Source organism: Helianthus annuus, chromosome 5, assembly GCF_002127325.2.
Source record: "Helianthus annuus cultivar XRQ/B chromosome 5, HanXRQr2.0-SUNRISE, whole genome shotgun sequence".
NCBI lineage: Eukaryota > Viridiplantae > Streptophyta > Magnoliopsida > Asterales > Asteraceae > Helianthus > Helianthus annuus.
The window spans coordinates 19,918,529-19,944,024 of NC_035437.2; the positions used below are offsets into that span (position 1 = coordinate 19,918,529).

Consider the following 25,496-nt stretch of genomic DNA (forward strand, 5'->3'; position numbering starts at 1 on the left):
CGGGTGCAAAGCCGGTTGCGAAGGCTCCCTATAGACAGGCTCCCACCGAGATGCGGGAGTTAATGACACAACTACAAGAATTGCTAGATAAGGGCTTTATACGCCCGAGTGTGTCGCCTTGGGGAGCGCCTGTTTTATTCGTTAAGAAGAAAGATGGGTCGATGCGCATGTGCATCGATTATAGAGAATTAAATATGTTAACCATGAAGAACCGCTACCCTTTACCTATAATTCACGATCTTTTTGATCAATTACAAGGGGCGAGTTGGTTCTCTAAGATTGACCTGCGTTCGGGGTATCATCAAGTCAGAGTACGAGGGGAAGACATTGCAAAGACCACATTTAGAACCCAATACGGACATTATGAGTTCTTAGTTATGTCCTTCGGGTTAACGAACGCTCCAGCAGCATTTATGGATCTTATGAACCGGGTATGCCGACCAATGTTAGATAAGTCCGTGATAGTATTCATAGATGATATCCTAATTTATTCGCGAAGCAAGGCTGATCATGCGAGGCATTTGCGAGAAGTACTTGAAATTCTCCGTAAAGAAAAATTTTATGCCAAATTCTCAAAGTGCGCCTTCTGGCTTAGAGAGGTGAAGTTTCTGGGTCATGTAATCAATTCGGAAGGAGTTTTGGTGGATCCGTCAAAGATTGATGCCGTAATGAAATGGGTTTCCCCGAAAAATCCGACTGAGATAAGAAGTTTTCTAGGCCTCGCGGGATACTACAGATGGTTCATACAAGATTTCTCGAAAATAGCCTTACCCTTAACCAAACTGACGAGAAGAAAAGAAAAGTTTGTATGGGGTAAAGAACAGGAAGAAGCCTTTCGAATATTAAAGGAGAAATTGTCGAGTCCTCCGGTCTTGACTTTGCCAGATGGGACTGAAGATCTGGTTGTTTATTCAGACGCTTCACAGCAAGGTTTAGGTTGTGTTTTGATGCAAAGAGGAAGGGTTATTGCATATGCTTCGCGACAATTAAAGCCCCATGAGGTAAACTACCCAACACATGATCTGCAATTGGCAGCAGTAGTGTTCGCCTTAAAGATGGAGACACTACCTGTATGGTACGAAATGTACAATTTACTCGGATCATAAAAGCCTCAAGTATTTCTTTAAACAGAAAGACTTGAATATGAGGCAACGAAGATGGTTAGAACTGATTAAAGACTATGATTGCGACATACTTTATCACCCGGGAAAAGCGAACGTGGTGGCAGATGCACTAAGCCGAAAGGAGTCTCCACCTTCAATTCGAGTGAGATCCATGAAGATGATAGTTACACCACGTTTGCTTGAAATGATACGGGATTCCCAAATAAAGTCGCTTGAAGCGGAAGATTTAAAGAAAGAAAGATGAAAAGGTGTGGTCGATAAGCTAGAAGAAAACTCGACCGGACTCAAGACGAGATTCGGCCGAATTTGGATACCCCGTTTCTGTGAAGTCAAGACTGCGTTACTTGAAGAAGCTCATAAGTCATGATATTCGGTCCACCCCGGGGCTACAAAGATGTATCGGGACTTGAAGGCCAATTATTGGTGGTCGGGCATGAAGCGCGATACCGTCAAATATGTCGCAAAATGCTTAACATGCTCCAAAGTGAAAGCAGAACATCAAAAGCCATACGGAGAATTACAACCTTTGGAGATACCGGTATGGAAGTGGGAGGAACTAACGATGGATTTAGTAACCAAGCTTCCTAGAACGAAAAAGGGGCATGATGTGTTGAAAAACACCGTCATTTACTCGTGTATTTTGTATTTTATTTTTATAGTTTTTGGGTCATTTTTAGTCTTTATACAGTCGCATTTGATTAGTTTGTGTTTTGGCAGGTCCTGGTGCAAATGGAGAAAAAAAAGAGTAATATGAAAATGATCAGTCAGTTGGGTCGAGTGGGGGCACCAGTGACCGAAGTAAAAGCGCCACTATTTTTCTAGAGTGGGCCGTACCCGCTATCTCTATGTTGTTGACTAAGGGTTACGTCATAAATTCAATGGCCAAATTCAAAAGAATAAAAAAAAGGGAATCTTGAGGCAAATACATATCTGGACGTGAAGGTGTGAAATTGGAATTATTGGGCTTGGCAAAGTTAGATGCAATTGGCTGGGCATCTTTGGTGAATTCTAGTTGGGGCCGCCATATATCAAAAGTCCAACCACTTACATAATATTATGGATCAGGATATGTTTTGTGGACTTATGATCAGTAAAAAAAAAACCCTATTGGAGTATTATTTAGGGGAGACAACATCATAGGCAGAAGACATCAGAGGCACGAAAAGTCAAGGGATATACATAGTTTGGCGGCAGCAACAACAAATCGGGAAGAAAGGCAGCAAGTGGAGGCTAATATTTTCGGAGGGACAACAGTGGACGAAGACAAAAGAAAAGAAAGAAAAAAAGGTTATTATTGTTATTTATTTTTAATATATTTGTTTTCAACACTGGTAGATTTAAACATTAAACTTTGTTCTTTTTATTATTAAACATGATGCATGCGATTATATTGAACATGGTTTATGCGTTTTTATTTACTATGAGTAGCTAAACTTTTTATGGTTGCCAAGGGTTGATGAACTAGATGATTGTTTGAATGATTAACTTTTGGTTTTGAATGAATGTGATGATTTATAAGTTATAATTTTTGAACCTGATTCTAAATATTTGTGTGTTGGTTTTGATTGGTTTGATAATTTATTTGTTGGTTCCATTGCGCTAGATACTTAGAAATATACTTTAGAGCCAGGAGTCAGTCTAGGTTGTAATCTTTCAGTCTAGACCTTGAAAGTGAGAAATCTAATTCAAGTTTAATAATTATTAAAACCAATTAATTAAAACGTGCAATATTTTCTAGAGGTGAGAAATCTAATTTAGAATTGCTAGGTTATTAGTTGGGCGTTGTTTGGCAGTTTGGGTGGCCGATAACTCGGGTTCATCTGTTTATTCGCGTCTAGAGTTTTCTAGGGTCTCGGTGTTCTTAATTATTTCTGCTTCATAATTTGAGGGTTTTAGTAAATAAATTGCTTTATACATGATAGTTGTGGGATTTGGTGGTCGATAACTCGAGTCAGTCCATTTTAGCATTTCATCACTTGTCATACTGTCAGGTTCGGTTTACCTTCCGGGGGTTTATCGGGTTAGGCATAGTCTTCATTCGAAACCAAGGTTAGGATTTTATGCATGATTCTAGGGATTCTTACCTAGGTAACCTATTTTTCCCATACTTGAGTTTCAGTCCAGTCTCTAGTTGTTTGCGCTTGCTGCTGTTTGGTCGTCTATTTATTTAAATTGCTTTTTAGTTTAAAAATATTCTTCTTAGAACAAAACCAATTTATTAGGCTAGGGGTCGATAGAGGTTTAGTATCAAGAGTCGCTAGATTGTGTCCACGGTTCGATACTCGAACTTACTTGTTTTACTACTTACGACCGGTACACTTGCCGGTAGTGTGTGGTTTACGGGTTTTTCCAATTTTTAAAACTTGTTGAATTTAATTAATATATATTTCACACATCAAGTTTTTGGCGCCGTTGCCGGGGATACAGTGCGCTTTTGAGGACGACCCGAGTCGGGGATTTAGCCATTTTACTGCTTTCTTAGATTAGTTGTTTGTTTTATTTCTTAGTTAATAAAATAAAAAATAAAAAAAAAATAATAAAAACCAAAAAAAATAGTTGTTTGCTTTCTTAGGATACTTGCTAGTTCTGTGTGCCTACTTGTTTAGCTAGCTTGTTTGTGATTCGTACCATTTTACACTTGCTTTTCAGTGTATGCACACACGTTCCTCGGGCCCAGCTGATACTTCACCATTCTCTGAACCCGAACGCGAGTTTCACTGTCGTTTACGCCAGCCACAGGTACTTCTTTCTGATCTTGTCTTTTCTGTAGTTATGGCTGACCGTAGGACCGTTGCTGAGCACATTAGTGTTGCTCCCACCACCGTTCGCTCGAGCATCACACTTCCTGCTGTGGAGGCGAACAACTGGACCATCCCACCCACCTTGATCAACACCATTACCCATTCGGTCCAGTTCCATGGTTTACGAGACGAGGACCCGCATGCTCATCTGACTAGATTCGGTAGGGTCTGTAGTACTTTCCGCCTTACGGGCGTTACTGAGGAGGCCATTCACCTTCGTTTGTTTCCCTTCTCACTCACTGATCAGGCTGCTATCTGGTTGGACTCCCTCCCACAGGGAGCAATCACTACTTGGAATGATCTTCAATCTAAATTCTTACAGAAATACTTCCCACCTGCAAAAACCGCTCGTCTTAGAAATCTCATCTATGCATTCACTGAGCAGCCAGGGGAGTCTTTCTACGAGACATGGGATAGGTTTAAGGCGCTGCTAAACAAGTGCCCACACCATGGGCTTGAGGAGTGGAGAATCGTGGAGAAATTCTATAATGGAGTTTCTGAAGCGACTAAGAGACTGCTTGACTCCACAGCAGGAGGCAACATGATGAAGACCAAGACTGCTGCTGAGTGTCTTGAGATGATGGAGGATCTAGCACCAGTACTTATACCGAGCCAGGCTCCGGGGGCGTTACTGCTGCCTCTAGGGGTATTCATACGGTAGATTCTAGCGTAGCTTTAGCCGCCCAGGTCGAATCCTTGACAAAGATGGTCAAGGACATTCAGGTTAAGATTAGCTCTAAGTGTGAGGTGTGTAGAGGTGGGCATGAGACGGTAGATTGCCCGGTAGGATCTGAGGAGGAGTTGAGTTTTGTCCAGAACCAGGGACGAGGCCAGGGTTACAACTCTGGATGGCAGTCACGCCAAACCTCGAACTGGCAGGGCAGGAATCCCCCTGGATTCCAGCCTCGCCAGAGTCTGTTTCAGACCCCTGCGGATGGACAGAACAGTGGAGAGTCTAAATCTGAGCTGAGCGAGTTTTTGAAGAGGAATGAGGAGAGTCAGAGTAGGACAAATAAACTCCTAGAGTCGATAGTGATGCAAGGTGAAGCTAGACATCAGGAGCAGGTCAAGAAAAATCAAGAGTTTGAGCTCATGTTCAGGAATCAGGGGTCCACCATAAAGAGTCTAGAGAGGACCGTAGGAGAGATGGCCAATAGGATGACTGAGAGGCCAGTAGGTACATTCCCTAGTAGCACCCAGACTAACCCAAACGCCACTGCAAAGGCAGTGACTACTAGGAGTGGTAGAGGGGTAGAAGTAGAGAAGCCGGTCGATGAGGTCGAGGATCCGGTTGATGAGGAGATTGAGATGGAGACTCCTGCTGGCGATGTGCACCCTAGGCTGCGCCCAGCAAGTACAGCACAGTCCAGCGAGTCTTCGGGAGAGAAGAAGAAGGAGAAGGAGAAGGAGCCACTTAGAGTCTATAAACCCACAGCTCCTTACCCTGGTAGGCTTTTAGCTAAGAGTGATTCTGAGCAGTATTCACGGTTCTTAGAGATGCTGAAAAAACTCCATGTGAACCTTCCTTTCATTGAGGCTCTGTCTAAAATGCCTAAGTATGCCAAGTTCCTAAAGGATCTTTTCACAAACAAGAAGAAACTAGAGGAGTTGTCTACTGTCACTCTTAGTGAGGAGTGTTCTGCAGTCGTGCAGAACAAGCTTCCTAAGAAGATGACTGATCCAGGGAGTTTCACCATTCCGTGTCTGATCGGAGATCTTACTGTCAGCCATGCGCTGGCCGACCTAGGAGCTAGCATTAACCTCATGCCTTACTCCATTTTCGCTAAGCTCAATCTAGGCGAGCCATCTCCTACGCGCATGAGTCTTCAGCTCGCAGATCGATCTGTGAAGTTTCCACGTGGTATCGTAGAGAATATGCTTGTCAAGGTTGACAAGTTCGTTTTTCCGGTGGATTTCGTCATTCTTGATATGGACGAGGATTCTAAAGTTCCGCTCATTTTAGGACGTCCATTCCTTGCCACTGCCCGAGCCGTCATTGATGTTCTTGACGGTAAGCTTACTCTCCGCGTCGACGATGATGCGGTCACCTTCGACATTCAGCATTCGATGAAGCATACGCCGCAGCATGACGACACTCTTTACTTTATAGACGCTCTTATGTCACATGTGGGTAGTTTTCTTGGTGAGGTTTGCGGTAGAGAGTCTATAGAGACCCAAATGTTAGGGGTAGATGTCAAGGGCATTGAGTTAACCGAGTTCGACCTAGAGCAGGATTCACCATTACCATCCAGCGAGCCATCCATAGGATCCGAATGTTCTAAGGTTTCTGAGGTGTTTGAAGTGTTAGAGAGAAAGACTCCTGAGGAGAAACCATCAGTGGAGATACCCCCGCCTCTAGAGCTGAAGGAACTGCCATCTCACTTGGAGTATGCATTCCTTGGCGAGGGATCTCAGTTGCCCGTCATTATTTCATCGAGTTTGACGGAGGAGGAGAAGGAGAGACTGATGGTTGTTTTGAGGGCGCACAGGCATGCTATTGCCTGGAAGTTAGTAGATATCAAGGGTATTAACCCTTCCTTTTGCACCCACAAAATTCTTATGGAGGAGGAGTATAGACCGGTGGTACAGCCACAGAGGAGGTTGAACCCCAATATGCAGGATGTGGTGAAGAAGGAGGTGTTGAAGCTGCTCGACGCTGGCCTGATTTACCCGATCTCTGATTCTGCATGGGTCAGCCCTGTCCAGGTAGTTCCTAAGAAGGGGGGTATGACCGTGGTGGTGAATGAGAAGAATGAACTGATACCCACCAGGACAGTCACTGGATGGAGAGTCTGCATTGACTACCGCAGACTCAATGATGCCACCCGCAAGGATCACTTTCCCTTGCCGTTTATTGATCAAATGCTTGAGCGACTGTCGGGGCAGTAGTTCTATTGCTTCCTTGACGGTTTTTCGGTTATTTCTAGATTCCCATCGCACCGGAGGATCAGGAGAAAACCACCTTTACATGCCCCTACGGCACCTTTGCGTACCGACGCATGCCGTTTGGACTATGTAATGCTCCGGCTACTTTTCAGCGCTGTATGGTGGCCATCTTTCACGAGCTTATCGAGGACTCCATGGAGGTTTTCATGGACGACTTTTCTGTTTTTGGGAGTTCCTTCGATTCGTGTCTGCGTAATCTAGATCGAGTGCTAGCTCGTTGTGAGGAGACGAACCTAATGCTTAATTGGGAGAAGTGTCATTTTATGGTTCGTGAGGGGATTGTGTTAGGTCACAAGATTTCACACGCAGGGCTTGAGGTGGATCAGGCCAAGATTGATACGATTTCTAAGCTCCCGCCGCCTACTTCTGTGAAATCTATTAGGAGCTTCTTAGGTCACGCAGGATTCTATCGCCGCTTTATTCGTGACTTCTCTAAGATAGCTAGACCCATGACCCAATTGTTGGAGAAGGACAGGCCATTTGTTTTTGATGCCGAATGCACTAGGGCCTTTGAGTTGTTGAAGGAGAGGCTTGTTACTGCTCCCATCCTTGTGGCTCCCGATTGGAGCCTTCCGTTTGAAGTCATGTGCGACGCTAGTGATTCTGCTGTTGGAGCCGTCTTAGGGCAGCGTAGGGAGAAGCATTTTCATCCCATCTATTATGCTAGCAAGACCCTAAACGATGCTCAGGAGAATTACACCACGACTGAGAAGGAGTTGTTAGCACCGTGTTCGCATGTGACAAGTTTCGGTCCTACTTAGTGCTTTCTAAGACCATTATTTTTACCGATCACGCTGCACTTAGGTACTTGTTCGCGAAAAAGGACGCGAAACCCAGGTTGATTAGGTGGATTCTCTTGCTCCAGGAGTTCGACATAGAGATTAGGGATAAGAAGGGAGCAGAGAACGTGGCTGCTGACCACCTATCTAGGCTTGAGAATTCAGAGAGTGAGCCGTCTAGCGGGGGGACAATAGGCGATTCCTTCCCCCATGAGATGTTGATGTATGTGAGGGCCCAGGAGGAGGGCTACCCCTGGTTCGCAGATTTTGCGAACTACCTGTCCACAGGAGAGCTTCCACACGAGATGCCATACCAGCAGAAGAAGAAATTCCTTGCCGGCCTTAAATTCTACATATGGGAGTATCCTTATTTGTTTAGGATAGGTGCGGATCAGATGGTTAGGAGGTGTGTGACTACACCCGAGACTCGTAGTATTCTTGAGCATTGTTATTCGGGGCCCGCTGGTGGCCACTACGGGGGAGCGTATACCGCTAAGCGAGTGTTTGATTCGGGGTTTTATTGGCCCACCATCTTTAGGGACGCCCACGAGTTTGTTCATAGTTGTGATGCTTGCCAGAGAGCCGGCAACATCTCATCCCGGAATGAGATGCCCCAAAACCCCATCCAGGTGGTTGAGATTTTTGATATCTGGGGCATCGATTTCATGGGACCCTTCCCCATGTCACATGGGAGTCGTTACATCCTTGTAGCTATCGATTATGTGTCTAAGTGGGTAGAGGCGAAAGCTTTGGCCACTAATAGTGCTAGGGTTGTAGTGAAGTTTCTGAGAGAGTTGTTTGCTAGGTTCGGCACTCCTAAGGCCATCATTAGTGATCGTGGCACCCATTTCTGTAACTCGCAGATGGAGAAGGTGTTGAAGCGCTATGGGGTCACCCATCGGCTTTCGACTGCCTATCACCCTCAGACGAGTGGACAGGTGGAGAATGCCAATCGTGGCATTAAGCGTATCTTGGAGAAGACTGTCGGACAGAGCCGCATTGACTGGGCCGACAATTTAGATGACGCACTCTGGGCTTTCCGTACTGCATATAAGACACCTATCGGGACCACACCCTTTAGGATGATCTATGGGAAAGCGTGCCATCTTCCGGTTGAGTTAGAACACCGGGCGTATTGGGCCTTGCGAAAGGTCAATCTTGATATGGACGCTGCGGGTAAGAAACGGTTTCTCCAGATACATGAGTTAGAAGAGTTGCGTGATGAAGCATACGAGAAGTCGTGGGCTTACAAGGAGAAGACTAAGCAGTTGCATGACCGCCACATTAAGAGTGTGAAAGAATTTAAGTGTGGGGATAAGGTGCTGCTTTATAATTCCCGGTTGAGGTTGTTTCCGGGAAAGCTGAAGTCGCGATGGACGGGTCCGCATTTAGTCACAGAGGTTTTTCCGTATGGCACTGTCGAGATTGAGAATGAGGAAGGTCAAAGGTTTAAGGTGAATGGGCATAGGTTGAAAATCTACATTGAGGGCCCATCTGAGGAGAGAGAGGGAGAGACGCTTGATCTTCCCGAGGTTGGCATGAGCGTGTGAGGTGTAGGCATATTTGTTGTAGAGTTTTGTATATTTTCTTCATTTTACTGTTAAGTCAGTTTTGAGTCGGTCTTCGTTTAGAGTCGATATTATGCTTGGGTTTGCTTTGTTTTGTTTGTGCAGGTTTGGAGGATACCGCCCGTACTCAATCTCCATTCGGGCGGGGATTTCGAGCTTATGTCATTATTGTAAAAGGCAGCCAGGTATATCAGTCTTGTATACGATCGCGAAGGAAATGCTATACGGTCGTGTACGGGTTCGGATTGATGACACGCGCAGCTGGCACTGATTTTTATCCTAACCAGCTAAGTCCTTTCCGATTCGTTGTATTTTTGTATATTATATTAGGATTTTATTTCATATTTTTTTTAGTGGTCTTTCATCCTACATTGGGGACAATGTAAACTTTAAGTGTGGGGATGGGAGACTACGTCTTTTTAGCTAGATTTGAGTAAAAAAAATAAAAAAAAATGAAAAAATTGAAAAAAAAAGTGAGTTTGTTGCGAGTCCCGGTCCTGTAGCGCGTAGAAAACAAAAACCTTTTCAAAACGTCGGTCAAAAACGGTTTAGGTGTCGAATTTACGAGTCGAGAGCGCATGTTTCTTTAAGTTGCGGGATAGTAGGTTGACTGAATCGGTTTTTGGGAGTAAAAGGTTTTGGGATGCCTGGGATAGTGGATGGAGCCAGAGAGTTAATTAGTTGTGCATTGTCGATATCGGTAGCCTTATTTTCCACATGATAGTGAGATTTGAGCCTTTACATGTCATATATATATGATCATTATTTCCGTTTCATGTGTGTTTACCGACTTGTTGCATTACTTTAGAACTTGTGCGTTTTGATGCAGTTTGAGACCTTTGGTTAGGATTTTGGCATGGATATGATAGAGGCATTAGGATCACCCTATTTGTGTAGCCTTTGTGTTTGACCCGTTTCACCACTACCTTTAGATACCACTTTGAGCCTAGCCATTCGTTTGTTACCCGTTTGTGATTTGATAACCGGATCGTGTTACGTGATTATTATATTTGTGAAGAAAGAAAAAAAATGATGAAATAAAAAAAATTGAAAAAAAAAAGCAAAAGAAAAAAAAGAATAAAGTTGTAGGTCAAAATGACCAATATGTTAGTATTTGTTTCGTGCTTATCCGGTTTATCGTGTGATTATGTGTTTAGCCACTTATACCAAAAAAAAAATAACCTACCTTTAGCCCTTGCCTACCCGTTTAAGTCATTTTGATCCGTGCCGAATTCTAACATTTAGGTGGAGATTTGATTGACGTACAAGCTTATGATAGTATGCTTCATAGTTTGGTTTTGAGAGTTCACTTACATATATATTAGCCGAGAGATGAGTGAAATTGTGAGGGGTGTCGACATTGCATAATTGATTGCTTGAAGGTAAGAAAAACTTGATTAGGTAGGCCCGTTTTCATTTAAATATTATGATTCGTCACCTTTTGAACGTTGTAAGTCTTGCGAAACTGCTGTGTTTGATGATTTCGTAGTTCGCGTTATAATTTGTTCGAGACTTGCGTTGTTGTTAAATGTTTAAGTTGGACATGTTGCTTGGGATTTTGCTTAGGGACAAGCAAAAGATAAAGTGTGGGGATATTTGATGTGTTGAAAAACACCGTCATTTACCCGTGTATTTTGTATTTTATTTTTATAGTTTTTGGGTCATTTTTAGTCTTTATACAGTCGCATTTGATTAGTTTATGTTTTGGCAGGTCCTCGTGCAAATAGAGAAAAAAAAAGAGTAATATGAAAATGATCAGTCAGTTGGGTCGAGTGGGGGCACCAGTGACCGAAGTAAAAGCGCCACTATTTTTCTAGAGTGGGCCGTACCCGCTATCTCTATGTTGTTGACTAAGGGTTACGTCATAAATTCAATGGCCAAATTCAAAAGAATAAAAAAAAAAAGGGAATCTTGAGGCAAATATATATCTGGATGTGAAGGTGTGAAATTGGAATTATTGGGCTTGGCAAAGTTAGATGCAATTGGCTGGGCATCTTTGGTGAATTCTAGTTGGGGCCGCCATATATCAAAAGTCCAACCACTTATATAATATTATGGATCAGGATATGTTTTGTGGACTTATGATCAGTAAAAAAAAAAACCCTATTGGAGTATTATTTAGGGGAGACAACATCATAGGCAGAAGACATCAGAGGCACGAAAAGTCAAGGGATATACATAGTTTGGCGGCAGCAACAACAAATCGGGAAGAAAGGCAGCAAGTGGAGGCTAATATTTTCGGAGGGACAACAGTGGACGAAGACAAAAGAAAAGAAAGAAAAAAAGGTTATTATTGTTATTTATTTTTAATATATTTGTTTTCAACAATGGTAGATTTAAACATTAAACTTTGTTCTTTTTATTATTAAACATGATGCATGCGATTATATTGAACATGGTTTATGCGTTTTTATTTACTATGAGTAGCTAAACTTTTTATGGTTGCCTAGGGTTGATGAACTAGATGATTGTTTGAATGATTAACTTTTGGTTTTGAATGAATGTGATGATTTATAAGTTATAATTTTTGAACCTGATTCTAAATATTTGTGTGTTGGTTTTGATTGGTTTGATAATTTATTTGTTGGTTCCATTGCTCTAGATACTTAGAAATATACTTTAGAGCCGGGAGTCAGTCTAGGTTGTAATCTTTCAGTCTAGACATTGAAAGTGAGAAATCTAATTCAAGTTTAATAATTATTAAAACCAATTAATTAAAACGTGCAATCTTTTCTAGAGGTGAGAAATCTAATTTAGAATTGCTAGGTTATTAGCTGGGCGTTGTTTGGCAGTTTGGGTGGCCGATAACTCGGGTTCATCTGTTTATTCGCGTCTAGAGTTTTCTAGGGTCTCGGTGTTCTTAATTATTTCTGCTTCATAATTTGAGGGTTTTAGTAAATAAATTGCTTTATACCTGATAGTTGTGGGATTTGGTGGTCGATAACTCGAGTCAGTCCATTTTAGCATTTCATCACTTGTCATACTGTCAGGTTCGGTTTACCTTCCGGGGGTTTATCGGGTTAGGCATAGTCTTCATTCGAAACCAAGGTTAGGATTTTATGCATGATTCTAGGGATTCTTACCTAGGTAACCTATTTTTCCCATACTTGAGTTTCAGTCCAGTCTCTAGTTGTTTGCGCTTGCTGCTGTTTGGTCGTCTATTTATTTAAATTGCTTTTTAGTTTAAAAATATTCTTCTTAGAACAAAACCAATTTATTAGGCTAGGGGTCGATAGAGGTTTAGTATCAAGAGTTGCTAGATTGTGTCCACGGTTCGATACTCGAACTTACTTGTTTTACTACTTACGACCGGTACACTTGCCGGTAGTGTGTGGTTTACGGGTTTTTCCAATTTTTAAAACTTGTTGAATTTAATTAATATATATTTCACACATCAGGGCATGATACAATATGGGTAATCGTAGACCGACTTACGAAAAGCGCTCACTTTCTACCCATCAAAGAAGCTTACTCTTCCGAGAGGATGGCAGAAATTTATATGAACGAGATCATATCTCGACACGGGGTGCCCGTGTCAATCGTCTCGGACCGGGACACTAGATTTACTTCTCGTTATTGGCAAAAGTTTCACGAGAGTGTGGGCACGAAGTTACACATAAGCACTGCCTACCACCCTCAGACTGATGGCCAGTCAGAAAGAACCATTCAGACACTTGTCGATATGTTGAGAGCGTGTGCCCTAGATTTTGGAGGAAGTTGGGATGACCATTTACCAGTAGTGGAATTCTCCTATAATAATAGTTACCGTAGTGGTATTCAAATGGCACACTACGAACTACTATACGGGAGGAAATGTAGAACTCCCGTATGTTGGGGTGAAGTGGGGCAAAGGGAGCTTGTGCCAAGTGATTTAATAGCAGTAACAAATGAAAAGATTGAATTAATTAGAGCTCGACTGAAAACAGCCCAGGATCAACAAAAAGCTTATGCAGACAAGAGAAGGCGCCCTATTGAATTTCAGGTCGGAGATTATGTTCTATTGAAAGTATCACCATGGAAGGGCATAATCCGTTTCCGTAAACGGGGTAAGTTAGGCCCTCGATATATCGGGCTGTTTAAGATCTTAGCTCGAGTTGGAAGGGTTGCATATCGATTAGAGTTACCGTCCTCACTAGACGGAATTCACAATACCTTCCACGTGTCGCAGTTGATAAAGTGTATTGCGGATGATACAGCGTTAGTACCTCTCGATGACATCGAGTTGGACGAGGGGTTGAATTATGTCGAAAGACCAATAGCCATTAAAGACATTAAAGTGAAGAATCTTCGTAACAAAGCTGTTAGACAAGTACTGGTCCAATGGCAACATCGAAGGGGGTCGGAACTTACATGGGAAGCGGAAGATGAAATGAGGAAGCACTACTCCTTTCTCTTGGGTATGTAAATGTTTGAATTTGTTATGTCCACAGGTTTTGGGGACAAAACCTCTTTTAAGGGGGGTAGACTTGTAACATCCCGAAATTTATTTTAATACAAGAATAAGTTAAATCATGGGAAGTGTTTAAATCAAACACTTAACAAGTTTCAAGGGGGTAATGTGAAAAATCATAATTAAGTAAGGTTTAATTATGTCTAAACCACAAACACACACCCTGTGTGTGTTCTGGGATCGATCAAGAGCAGGGAAAACAAGGGTTTACCCTTGTTCTTGCAAAATTCACCAATTGACAAGGAAAAATCAATGTTAATTAGCTGCATGTTTTAAAGTTTCGATCATCTAAGCATACCTAGTGAAGTGGTAAGTCGAATTTCTGAATTTGGTGAATTGTAGAAAAATGGTTTCAACCCAATCATGAATTCGTGGTATGATTTTTGTTAATTAGATGTTAGGGTTACTCCCTAGAGTAGAAATCATGCTTGATTTTAGTTTAATTGAAAGAAAATTCTATAAAACCCACCTTGTGAAATTGTGTTATGAATAGGAAGATTATAGGGATTATGATTATATGTAATCTTGATATGTGATTCTGCTTGTAATACTTGAATGCTAGATAAATTGATGTAGACTAAAGGAATTGCAAGAACTAGAGTGATTATTGATCGCATATAGGATGAACTAGCAAAGTCATGCTTTAAATGTTTGTACATTATGCTTTATTAATGTAACGCACACTAGGTGTTTGATGAAATGCTTGAAAGAATAATTATATGTAATTTGGAACATAATGGAATGAAATGTGGGTACTAAACGAAGGAATGAATGTGTTGATATAGGCGTGAAGGAAGAAGGTTCAAATTCTAAGAAATCGGAAGGATCACAAGACCGAGGTATGTTCCGTTGCATACAAAACCTTATTTACATTTCGTTTAAACTATGAAAAACAAACCTTGTTACAATGATTAGGTTGGTTAGAAAGTAGTAGATAGCAAATCCTTTGCGGATTTGGTTATGCTAACGAAAGTTACAATATGCTATGCAAGTCGACCGGTTCGAGTCGAACCATGTCGAGTAAGAATATGGTACCATACGTTTAGTACGGGAGGTCATGAATGCAATAACGAAAGTATGAAGTTCATCCGTTATACGGATAGAACGAAAGGTTTATGTTGAAAGCAATTAACCCGATGTTACCGGGTCGTAAGTGGTATGCTTGAATTCCATTATAAGAGTATATGCCATACCCATTTAATTGGGTAATCGAATGCGTAAAAGAAAGGATAGTATATAAATTAATGCAATTAAAAAGTTGGTGTTTTAAGCGAAATAAGTATTATGACTAACTTTCTAAAGCTTGTTGTTAAATGTAGGTAAATCCTCAACTTAGGCGACTCGGCGAATTGGAGCGAGCACGTGTTCAAGACATATGTCTTACCATGCGCTTCCGCTAGTTTGTATTAGTGTTTTGGGTCAAAATACCTTTTGAACAATTGGTTGGTAGACACACTTTTTAGTATTCTATGTGTTGGTTTTAGTAGTATCTGTAGAATGGCATTGTCTTGATTATGGATTAAAACAAGGGTATGCTCGTTTTACGGACGGGTCATGCCCAAATTTTGTAAAATTATGTATTAATGATATTAGTACATTTAAAGTTCATGATTCTAGTAAAAATTTTTGGTCATATTTCTTCAACGAAAGTGTGGTTCTAACAGTCTCAGTGTCTATTTTTGCTTAACAAGACAATACAACAACAACAACACATTCAAATCTGAATGCACTTTTGGTCAAGTTCTAATGACTACTTCAGATTCTCGGGTTTTTGAGTAATTTAGGTTGTATCTATATTCAGGCATGTCGTCGTCCAATACTTCAGGTATTCCTTCATTCATTTGGATTTTGGATTCTCGTGCATCTCAACATATGTCACCCTACTTATCATCTTTTGTATCTTTGACATCTGGTTCTTTTGTGTTTGCTGTGTCTGTTAGTGCTACATCTATGCGAATAGATGGTGTTGGATCTAGTGTTACTCCTCATATTTCTCTCACTAATGTCTAGTATATTCCAAATCTTGTTTTAAACCATGTTTCGGTTAGCAATTGTGCAAGTCTGGGTCATTAGGTTTTCTTCTCTAATTCTGTTTGTTGTGTATTAGATTCATGTTGTATGAAGGTGATTCGAACCGACCTTAGGGTAGGTGAACTTTATATCTTGGATAATTTCAAAGAAATTGATGTTGATGTTTCTAGTGTTGTCTTGTCATCCTTTTGCTTGAGTCGTTTATCTCTTGATTTTTATCGGTGGCATTCTCGATTGAAACACGTGTTAGCGTCTTGTTTAAGGTTTTTGGTTTCTACGGGTGATTTGGGTAAGTTGAACACTTGTGATATATCTAATTGCAGTGGTTGCAAACTTGCAAAGTTTTCTACTATGCCTTTTGAACATATTATCTCTAATTCTTTTGCTCCTTTTGATATTGTGCATTCTGATGTGTGGGTCCATCACCTGTATCCACTAAGGGTGGGTCGATTTGATGGACCAGTAGAATTTGATGGACCGGTAGCACCCGATGGGTCAGTTCCAGATACACATACATCGCAAGACACAACTTTAGATCCAACTATGCCTGAGACAACTCCTTTATCTGTTGAGGCAGTTCTACCTCTGAGAAGGTCCTCTCGTAAATATAAATCCACCAAACTACCAGATTTTACCTACTCTACTTACTCGGCTTCGTTTGCTTCTTTCATCGCAAATATACATCATATGTCTGAACCTGGATCATATAGAGAGGTTGTCTCTAATCCTCTTTGGCGAAATGCTATGGCTAAAGAGCTCACTGCTCTTCATCACACACACACATGGGATTTGGTTCTACTACCACCTGGTAAACATGCAATTGGTTTTCGTTGGGTATATAAGATAAAAAGAAAGTTTGATGGGTCCGTTGAGGAATATAAGGCCAGACTTGTAGCAAAAGGATACTCACAAAAGTATGGTATGGATTATGAGGAGACATGTGCCCTAGTGGCAAAAATGACTTCAATTCATACTCTCCTAGTAGTTACATATGTTCTTCAATGGAAGATTTGTCAACTGGATGTCAAGAATGCCTTTCTGAATGGTGATATCCATGAGGAGGTTTTCATGCTTCCTCCCCCAGGCATTGCTCATCAGCTCGTTGAAGTTTGTCGGCTTCAGAAAGCTCTATATGGCCTCAAGTAGGCCCCTCGTACCTGGTTTAAGAAATTCTCTACAATGATTACTTCCCTTGGTTTTATTCCTAGTAATCACAGTTCAACATTATTTATCCGATGTACGAATGCGGGACGCATTCTTTTGTCTCTATATGTGGATGATATGATTATTATAGGAAATGATTATGAAAGTATCGAGTCCCTGAAGCGTGATTTTGCTCACCGCTTTGCTATGAAGGATTTTGGTATGTTATGATATTTTTTGGGTATTGAGGTGGCACAGTCTCAGAAAGGATACCTTCTTTCTCAGACAAAATATATTTCTGATGTGTTTTAGCGCGAAAGGCTTTCTGATAATAGAACTGTTGACATTCCTCTTGAAACTAATGCGCGGTATTCTCACACTAGCGGTGTTCCCTTGACTGATCTGAGTTTGTATCGTACTGTTGTAGGCAACTTGATTTATCTTACAGTTACTCGTCTAGATATTGCTCGTGATGTTCACGTAGTTAGCTAGTTTGTTACTACTTCTACATCTGTACACTGGGGAGATGTTTTTTCGTATTCTGACACATCTTTGTGGCACTAAGTTTCAGGGTAAAATGTTTCCCTCAACATCTTCTATGGAGTTGCATGTCTACAGTGATGCTGATTGGGATAGTGAGCATAATGATTGTAAATCCACCACTGGTTTTTGAGTTTTCCTGGTAGATTCATTAATCTCATGGAAAGTAAGAAACAAGATGTTGTTTCAAGATTTTCTACCGAGGCCGAGTATCGTGCTATGGTTGTGACCACATGTGAGATTGTTTGGTTACGATGGCTTCTTGCAGATATAGATATTACAATCTCTCAACCTACCCCCTTACATTATGATAACCAAAGTGCTATGTAGATTGCAATGAACTCTGTTTTTCATGAGCAAACAAAACATATTGAGATTGATTGTCGTTTTACTCGACAACATTTTTTGCTTGGGACAATTTCGCTTCCTTTTGTTCCATCTGCCTCGCAGATTGGGGATATTTTTACCAAGGCTCAATCGGTTTCTCAGTTCCGGTTCTTATGTGATAAACTCTCAATGCTTATTACTGTTGCATTGTGAGTTTGATGGGGGATGTTAGCATAATAAAATATAAGTTTAGTTTATTAGTTTATTGTGGGCTTTGGACCATTAGCTAGTAAGCCTATAGCCCGACTATATAATGTTTGTTTTCTTTTCATATGTACTTGATATTTTTCTAATGAATAAACTCTAGCCATTTTTTCCTAGTACATATTTGTCTTTCAACAAATTTGACATTTCTCATCTTTTAGAGGAACCCCAAGATGATTTTTTTACGGTGTAATATGGAGTGTTGGTTTTATAATTCGGTTTTACAAAGGATCACGATGAAAAATGACGATTGAGATCACATGATAAATATTGTACGTATAAATAAATGGAAGATGAACTTGTAAAGAGTGAATGATAAGGAGATTATAATAAAGATATTATGAGGATAAATTCATTAAGATGGTTTAAAGGAATAACATCAGCTTTAGCAAGTTTATTGTGGTGTTTACTTGGATCATAACTTGTTACACATACGGAACAATGAGAAAATCTGATGAAGAAGGGAATGTTTTTACTTGTTTTACGATTTAATGAAGTAAATGATGTTTTTATATGTTTTATGATTATTATCATTTGTCTTACTCAACTATTATAGTTGACACTTGTTTTTAAAGCCTAATGGGTACTATTTTAGGTTAGTTAAGATGATTAAAAATGAGTCAATGATGAAAGGGTAGGGAAGTTTTTTTTTTTTTTTTCTTTTTTGACAAGCCTTGGCATATTTAGCTACCCATGCGCATAAATAATTGGACGATATAGTGAACTTTACAATTGTATATTTGTATTATGATTTTATTGTAATGTACCAGAGGTGGCACCCAATATTATAAATTCTTTAAATGGTTTGTAATACTTTGTATGATCTAAAATTAATAATTGAAAATTACGTATGCTATTTTTTTAAATGTATTATTATCGTGGGTGTTACTTTTAGCTTTAAGTCTAATTACTTTGATGTCATATGTGTTACAGTGAATTTATTTTTATTGCTTAAAGAAAGATTGAAGTTAAAGGATCTCAACTAGGAGAGATGGTGTGAATTTAACATAAGCGATGTAATAGCATAGTATGCATATATGTTTCGTTTTGTTTCCTATTGTACCCGGGTTTTACAGCCTTTGCTGACCCTTTTTTCTATATATCATAGAATCCGTTATCATTCAAAAAAATGTGTTAAGACAACAAAACAAAAGATCTTCATTAAATGCATATGCCAATGAAACAAGCCATACTTCACCACAATTTAGATTCCAATGAATGACCGGTTGCCCTCTAATTGGGGTTGGTGACCATTGGCAAAGGCAACACATTTAGAAACACCTAGGGTTGGAGGTCTTGGGTTCAAGTCCCACAGACGACAAAAATAAAAGAAATTTTCAAAAAAAAAAAAAAAAACAATTGCTTTCTGATAGAAAGTTTTAGAAACCCTGAATCAATACCGCAATGCTCCAATACTAAATATATAAAACTTCTTGACTGATCCATGCTTTAACGAAAAGCAAACAAACGTACACAAGCATGCTTCTTGGGGTTGCCAAAGTACCAAGATCCGAACAGTTTTGAAGATGCCAAAGTGGTTAGAAATAGACGTGGGAGATTGCTCAAATGTCAACCCCTCAGAACGTATATGAAACAGTGGAACATCTATTGGAACCTCGAAGCAAAGTGCTCATCAAGGATTAGGATCCTAAATAAAAAAAGTTAGGCCCTACACTCAAACATAGATGCCCTAGGAAAAAAAAGGAGAAAAAAACGAACGTCCCTTAAAAAATTGAGTGTATAATGCCTTTTGCTTATTTCTTAAAATTTAAGAAATGAGAAGTGGGTTGTGATAGTGAAGGCAAGTGTGATTGGTGGGCACAACACAACGAGACTTAAGAATATTTTTGTCACCAATTTATTAGTTTATTCTCCCTAAGCACCAACCCCCACCCACCCCCGATCCACAATTTGGCTATACAACCATAAGTTTTTAACTTGTTACATTTTTTATATCAATATTGCAGAGTGAGTTTTCTCGACTTTTTTTTTTAGAAGTGTGAGAAGGCATAGAAATTGACATGTAAACATCATTTTTTGAATTTAAGCATAATGTTTTGGGCTGTTTTAGCAAGAAAAACACCAAACATAACAATTTAAAACACAATGCAACATATTATGGGCGTGAAACTTAAAACACACTGCTTAACACTTAAAACACACTACTTAACGTTCTTAGCATGATGTTTTAAGTTTTAAGCCTAGAATTCGTTGCATTGTGTCTTAAATTGTTGTGTTCCAAAACAACCCAAAATATTATGCCTAAGTCCAAAACAAGATGTCTACATATGAATTTTTATGTCTCCTCACACTTCTCACGAAAAGTGGCCTTTTTACACAATCCTAAGACCAATATTGCATATGGTAATTATGATTTGATTCACATATTTATAATATTTGGAAATTATTATTTTTTTTATTTACATATTTGGAAATTATATAATTAACATAGATAACAAAGCCTACATAAAAATCACAACTTAATAGAAAGGAAAAAAAACTTACATATCATAATAATTAGGTAGATCAAATCTATGTGTCCTGAATAATCTCCACCCAACAATTGTAAGTAAGTAACTAACTCATTCATTTAGGGGTTCAAAACCAACGTAGAGGCTAATCAGAGTAATTTTGTTGAGTCCACTCTGGTGTATCTGGAAGACTCAAACAAGAAGATATTCAACAACAAAAATAGTCATCCAACGAAGGCGGTGGTGTAGGAGATAAAAGCGGTCACATTCTTACGAATCAAAATCAGAGCAAAGGCACATAACATGCCTAAATGGCATGTTGTATTGTACTATTTTCGCTCTAGCGTCTTGCTAGGCTTCTTTTGGTATAACATTACCAAAAAAAAGTGAGGGCTCAAAAACAAGAAACTCATTTTTCAAGGTAAAAAACAGCAAGTTTCAAAAGTGTAAGGGCTATTTCCGTAACTCCAATCTCCGAAGATATTTTCTCTCTCCCGTATACGTGACCCAATCACAGCACCATTTAAGATCCATACGACTTTTCAACGCTTAAACTCACCGACCGTCACGTTCTCCCCTCACAACTAAATCCCCAATCTCCACGTCACCAAATCCAACGCTCCACATCTCCCGTCACCTCACAACCCACACAGCACCCGTCACTTTACCACAAAGTGCACAAAAACAATTAAAAAAAGCCGCCTTTTCGACACAGTCGTTTGTTTTACTTTTCCGTTTTCTCTATGGATTCCTCTGTTGAGGAAACAAATTACGAATCGAAATCGAAACCTAGAAAGGACAAAACGACGTCGAATCGGTGGATAACGGAAACAGAAAACGGTGACGGCGAAGAGGAGTGTGACGTGGAAGCATGGGAGACGTTGAGCAAGGGTTTCAAGGAAGCGCAAACGGCGTTAGATCAGAACCGGTTGTTGATTCAACAGGTGAACGACAATCATCAGTCGAAGATTCCGGATAATTTGGTGAAGAATGTGAAATTGATTCAGGAAATTAATGGGAATATTTCAAAGGTGAGTGATGTTTACTCGAATCTGTCGGTTAATTTCTCGAAGCTGGTTCAGCAGCGACGGGTCAAGAGTAAAAATGATAAGATGGAGATTGCGGACTCGTGACGTGTATTACGATTAATAAATTCGGTCGGTCGGGTCGGGTTTTAATAAAGGTTTTGTGTTTGTGTTGGTCTTTTAATAAAGTCAGCTGTGTGAGTGTCTATTTGTTGTTTGTTTGTTGTTATTGGTGGTGTCTAGAAATAATGTTGAATGATCAATTGGTGTGAGTTTGTTATGGTAGATTGATTGATGCTAGCTTGACAATTGATCTCTGCCTGCTACACAGGGATGGGCTTTTTTTTCCCAAATACCCGTACTTGTATCGTACCTCTACCGATTTTAGGTATTTGGTACATGTATCGGCACCCGGTTTTATTGATTTTGGTATTCGGTACTTTCGGTATTGGTACGGGTACGGGTAAAAACGAGTACCGGTACCGAATTTTATGTAGACCTTTAAAAGTTTTTTTTTATTATGTTTTTCGTATTATGGTATTTATAATACTTGTATTGATTTTACCTATATGGTACCCGTATCGTATCGTATTGGTACTCGTACCAATTTTACCTATTTAGTACTCGTACAAGTGCTCAAAAACTAAATAAAAACAAAATGGTACCAAAGCGGGTACCGTACCGAAAATACCCGTAACGTACCTGTATATTTGGTACGGTATTTGGTACCCAGTTTTGTTCAACTTCGGTACCGGTGCGGGTATTGTACCAATCTCATCCCCTACATATGAGTATATGTGTTTTGCTCAAATTGAGAAATTTAGTTAATTATGTTTTAGGAAGGTAGATGTAATAAGTGAATCTCGATGGGATTTAACGGAGATAATTCTTCTGGAAGAGGCATTTCATCGAACACCTTCGGGTATAGGTTGTGGGTAAGATATAATATAACCTTGTTTGTAGTTGATTAAAGTGAAATGGAATGGTTTGTTTTTTTTTTTTTTTTTTGGGAATTTAAGGTGGAAAAACTGAGATAAATTGATTAAATAGGGAGCACTTTATAACATTTGAGGTGAGATCTAGATCATAGTTGTCAAAGGCGTCAGGCGCAAAGGGTGAGCGTTGGGCCTAGGCGCAAAGGGTTTAAAAAGCGAGGGCCCTTGATAAGCAAGACGTATAGCGTAAATAAACCGTTAAGGCTGCTTCTAGCCTCTGGGCCATTTTTGGATGTTTCAGACAAGTTTGCCCAAAATATGCAGAATTTTCCGAGATTTTTTCTGGAATTTTCAGGATCTCGCCGGAATCTTGCCCAAGTGCCCGGATGGCAGCAAGGCTTTTCTATGCCCGAGGGCCTAGGCGCGTGCCCAAAGGGCCTTTGAACATAGATCTATTAACTGAAGTTTTTCAACTTTTTTCATTTTAGTTGTGTGTATGCTTGTGATGTCGCGCATTATTTGGCTGATTTGTGTGATGTTCATGAACAACTGGTGTGCCTGTAGGTGGTTCCGGTTTTCAGATGTTGGTATTTCTGTGTCTTAACTCTTAACTGATCTTGTACTAAGAACACATTACAAACTCTTGTGGAGTCATATTGTATGACTCATAAGAGTCTCTTGCGTCATGTTTATAGGCAAAAGATCAAATACAAATAATCTTAACATACTAAACATACAAATTGAAGGAAAACCCAAAAAGACAAGGTGGCATTTTTGTAATTACCACCAACTATCAAAGTTACAACAAAAAATACCTAAAAAAACACAATTTTTTTTTAACATTTTTTATTAAAAAATCGCTACATTTCGTTAGCAAAAAAAAAAAAAAAAAAAAAAAATTTTTTTTTTTTTTGCTGCTACTAAAAGTAGCGATTTTTTAATAAAAAATGTTAAAAAAAAAAATTAAAATAATTTGTGTGTTTTTTTTTATTTTTTTAGATTTTTTAGGTTTTTTGGGGGTTTAGTTTTTAGCATTTTAGCTTGGGTGGGGGGGGGGGGGGTTAGGTTTTTTTTAGGTTTTTGGGGGTGGGTGGGGGGGGGGGTTAGGTTTTTTTAGGTTTTTGGGGTGGGGGTGGGGGGGTAGGTTTTTTTTTAGGTTTTTTGGGGGGTTTAGTTTTTAGCATTTTAGCTTGGGTGGGTGGGGGGGGGGGGGGGTGTTAGGTTTTTGAGGGGTGGGGGGGGGTAGGTTTTTTTTAGGTTTTTGGGGGGTGGGGGGGGGTTTAGGTTTTTTTTGGGGGTGGGGGGAGTGGTTAGGTTTTTTTAGAGGTATTTGTAGAGTAACTTTGATAGTTATTGATAATTACAAAAATGCCACCTTGTCTTTTTGAGTTTTCCTTCAATTTGTATGTTTAGTATGTTAAGATTATTTATACAAGAACTTTACCCCATGTTTATATAGATTAATTATATCAAAAAGTTTGTTTTTGTTCAAGAATGAATTCTTGATTATTTTCACTTTGACTTAAATCACTCGCGAAAGTGCTATGGCTGCTCCATTAGGTAAGGCATAAGCGATATCAGTTACACTAATATGATTCTGTTTGTCTATCTAACATTATGAACCCGATGGACCTAAGCCAGCAGCCTAGTCCAAGAGGCCCATCAATGTGAAGGAACCAAACCATTGCAGGTTATAAAGGAGGTTCGAATGAAAGAATAGGGTATCAATGAATGACATACTTGTAACTTCTTCTAATCTTAAGTAGGTCATTATCTTTTCTAGCTTCCTTTGATCTGTATTTCAATCATGTATTCATCAGAGCCGTTCCTACGTTTTCGGAGGCCCTAAGCAAACTACAAAGTTGAGGCCCAATTTCGTTATTGACTAACATTAGAGGTGCAAAAATCAAGTTTTTCTAATACCCAATTTCGGGAACCAAACCGTGTTTTGGTATGATCGGGTATTAGAAAATCGGGTTTTTTAGATACCTAGACATTAATACCCTTTTTTCTATTTTTTACACAATATAAATCCATTTTATTTTTTAATGTGCTTTGTATTTGATAAAAATACTTGAAATAATTGCAGTATCACAACTTTATTTAATTAATATATCTCAGTCTTTCGTTTAATGTCACTAGAAGGATGCGCCGAAAGGAAAAATTTTATGTCACTTATGAGTCTTTCGTTTAATGTCACCGGAAGGATGCGCCAAAAGGAAAAAAAAATATTTTGCTTATGAGATTCGAGCTAGGGTCTTTACAAGACTAGGGAGGGCCTAAAAATTATATATTATATATCATTTTTATATTAAATGGAGGCCCTAAAAATTTGGAGGCCCTAGGCCCGAGTCTAGGTTTTGATAAGTGTTGGGCCGGCCCTGGTATTCATGTGCGGCTGAGTAATGTGCCTGCTTCTGTGGTGGTCCAGATCTCTGATGTAATGGTTACAACTAAAACCTCTGATCCAGGCTAACTCGTTGTGCTCCAAACTAGGCGTTAAGTCCTTAATTGTAGGACCGTTGTTGCTTATCGCTATAATTCCTTTATTTTTCTCTAGGCTGGTCATTTTTTTTCCAGATAAAAAAAATTCCATTAAAACATAGACGATTACAGATTAATGGTAAGTAGACGAGCAACATCCACACACAATGGCATCAAGTTTTAAAGAGCAAGAAATAAAGAACACAGCAGTATAACATGGTTCACTCGATCAATGTATAGTTTGGCATATTACATAACATGTGCCTTAAATAAATAACTTGGACGTTCTTGTAATTTTTGTTAGTTGTTTTATCAATTTAATCTTGCTAATACAACACTAAATTGTTTTTTTTTTTTTTTTTTTTTTTTTTGTATGTTTTCTGTTATAAATGACCATAAGCAATTATGTGTTACACCCATTAGTCTATTTCTATATTTTTTTCATTTCTTAGGACAAACTAGTGCATTTGTCCTTGCAATTGTTCTTATTTTTTGAAATGGATTTCAATTTGTACACTGATATCTATAACTAAGTTATTTATTTCATTAAGTTTCATATATTCAGTAATATCACGTAAATAAATACAATGAATTATATTTAATTATAT

General features: G+C 39.4%; 2 protein-coding genes across 2 annotated transcripts; both read left to right on the plus strand.

Annotated features, from left to right (window-relative positions):
- Positions 1 to 12,999: 12,999 nt before the first annotated feature.
- On the plus strand, positions 13,000 to 13,623 carry LOC110942762. Its single transcript, XM_022184526.1, has one exon. It carries the CDS (start codon positions 13,000 to 13,002, stop codon positions 13,621 to 13,623), a length of 624 nt encoding a protein of 207 aa, XP_022040218.1.
- Positions 13,624 to 21,150: 7,527 nt separating this feature from the next.
- Positions 21,151 to 21,769, plus strand: LOC110940112 (protein ELF4-LIKE 1). The gene has a single exon (XM_022181670.2). The coding sequence runs from the start codon at positions 21,188 to 21,190 to the stop codon at positions 21,575 to 21,577; it is 390 nt and encodes a 129-aa protein (XP_022037362.1). The 5' UTR covers positions 21,151 to 21,187; the 3' UTR covers positions 21,578 to 21,769.
- The last annotated feature ends 3,727 nt before the right edge of the window (positions 21,770 to 25,496 follow it).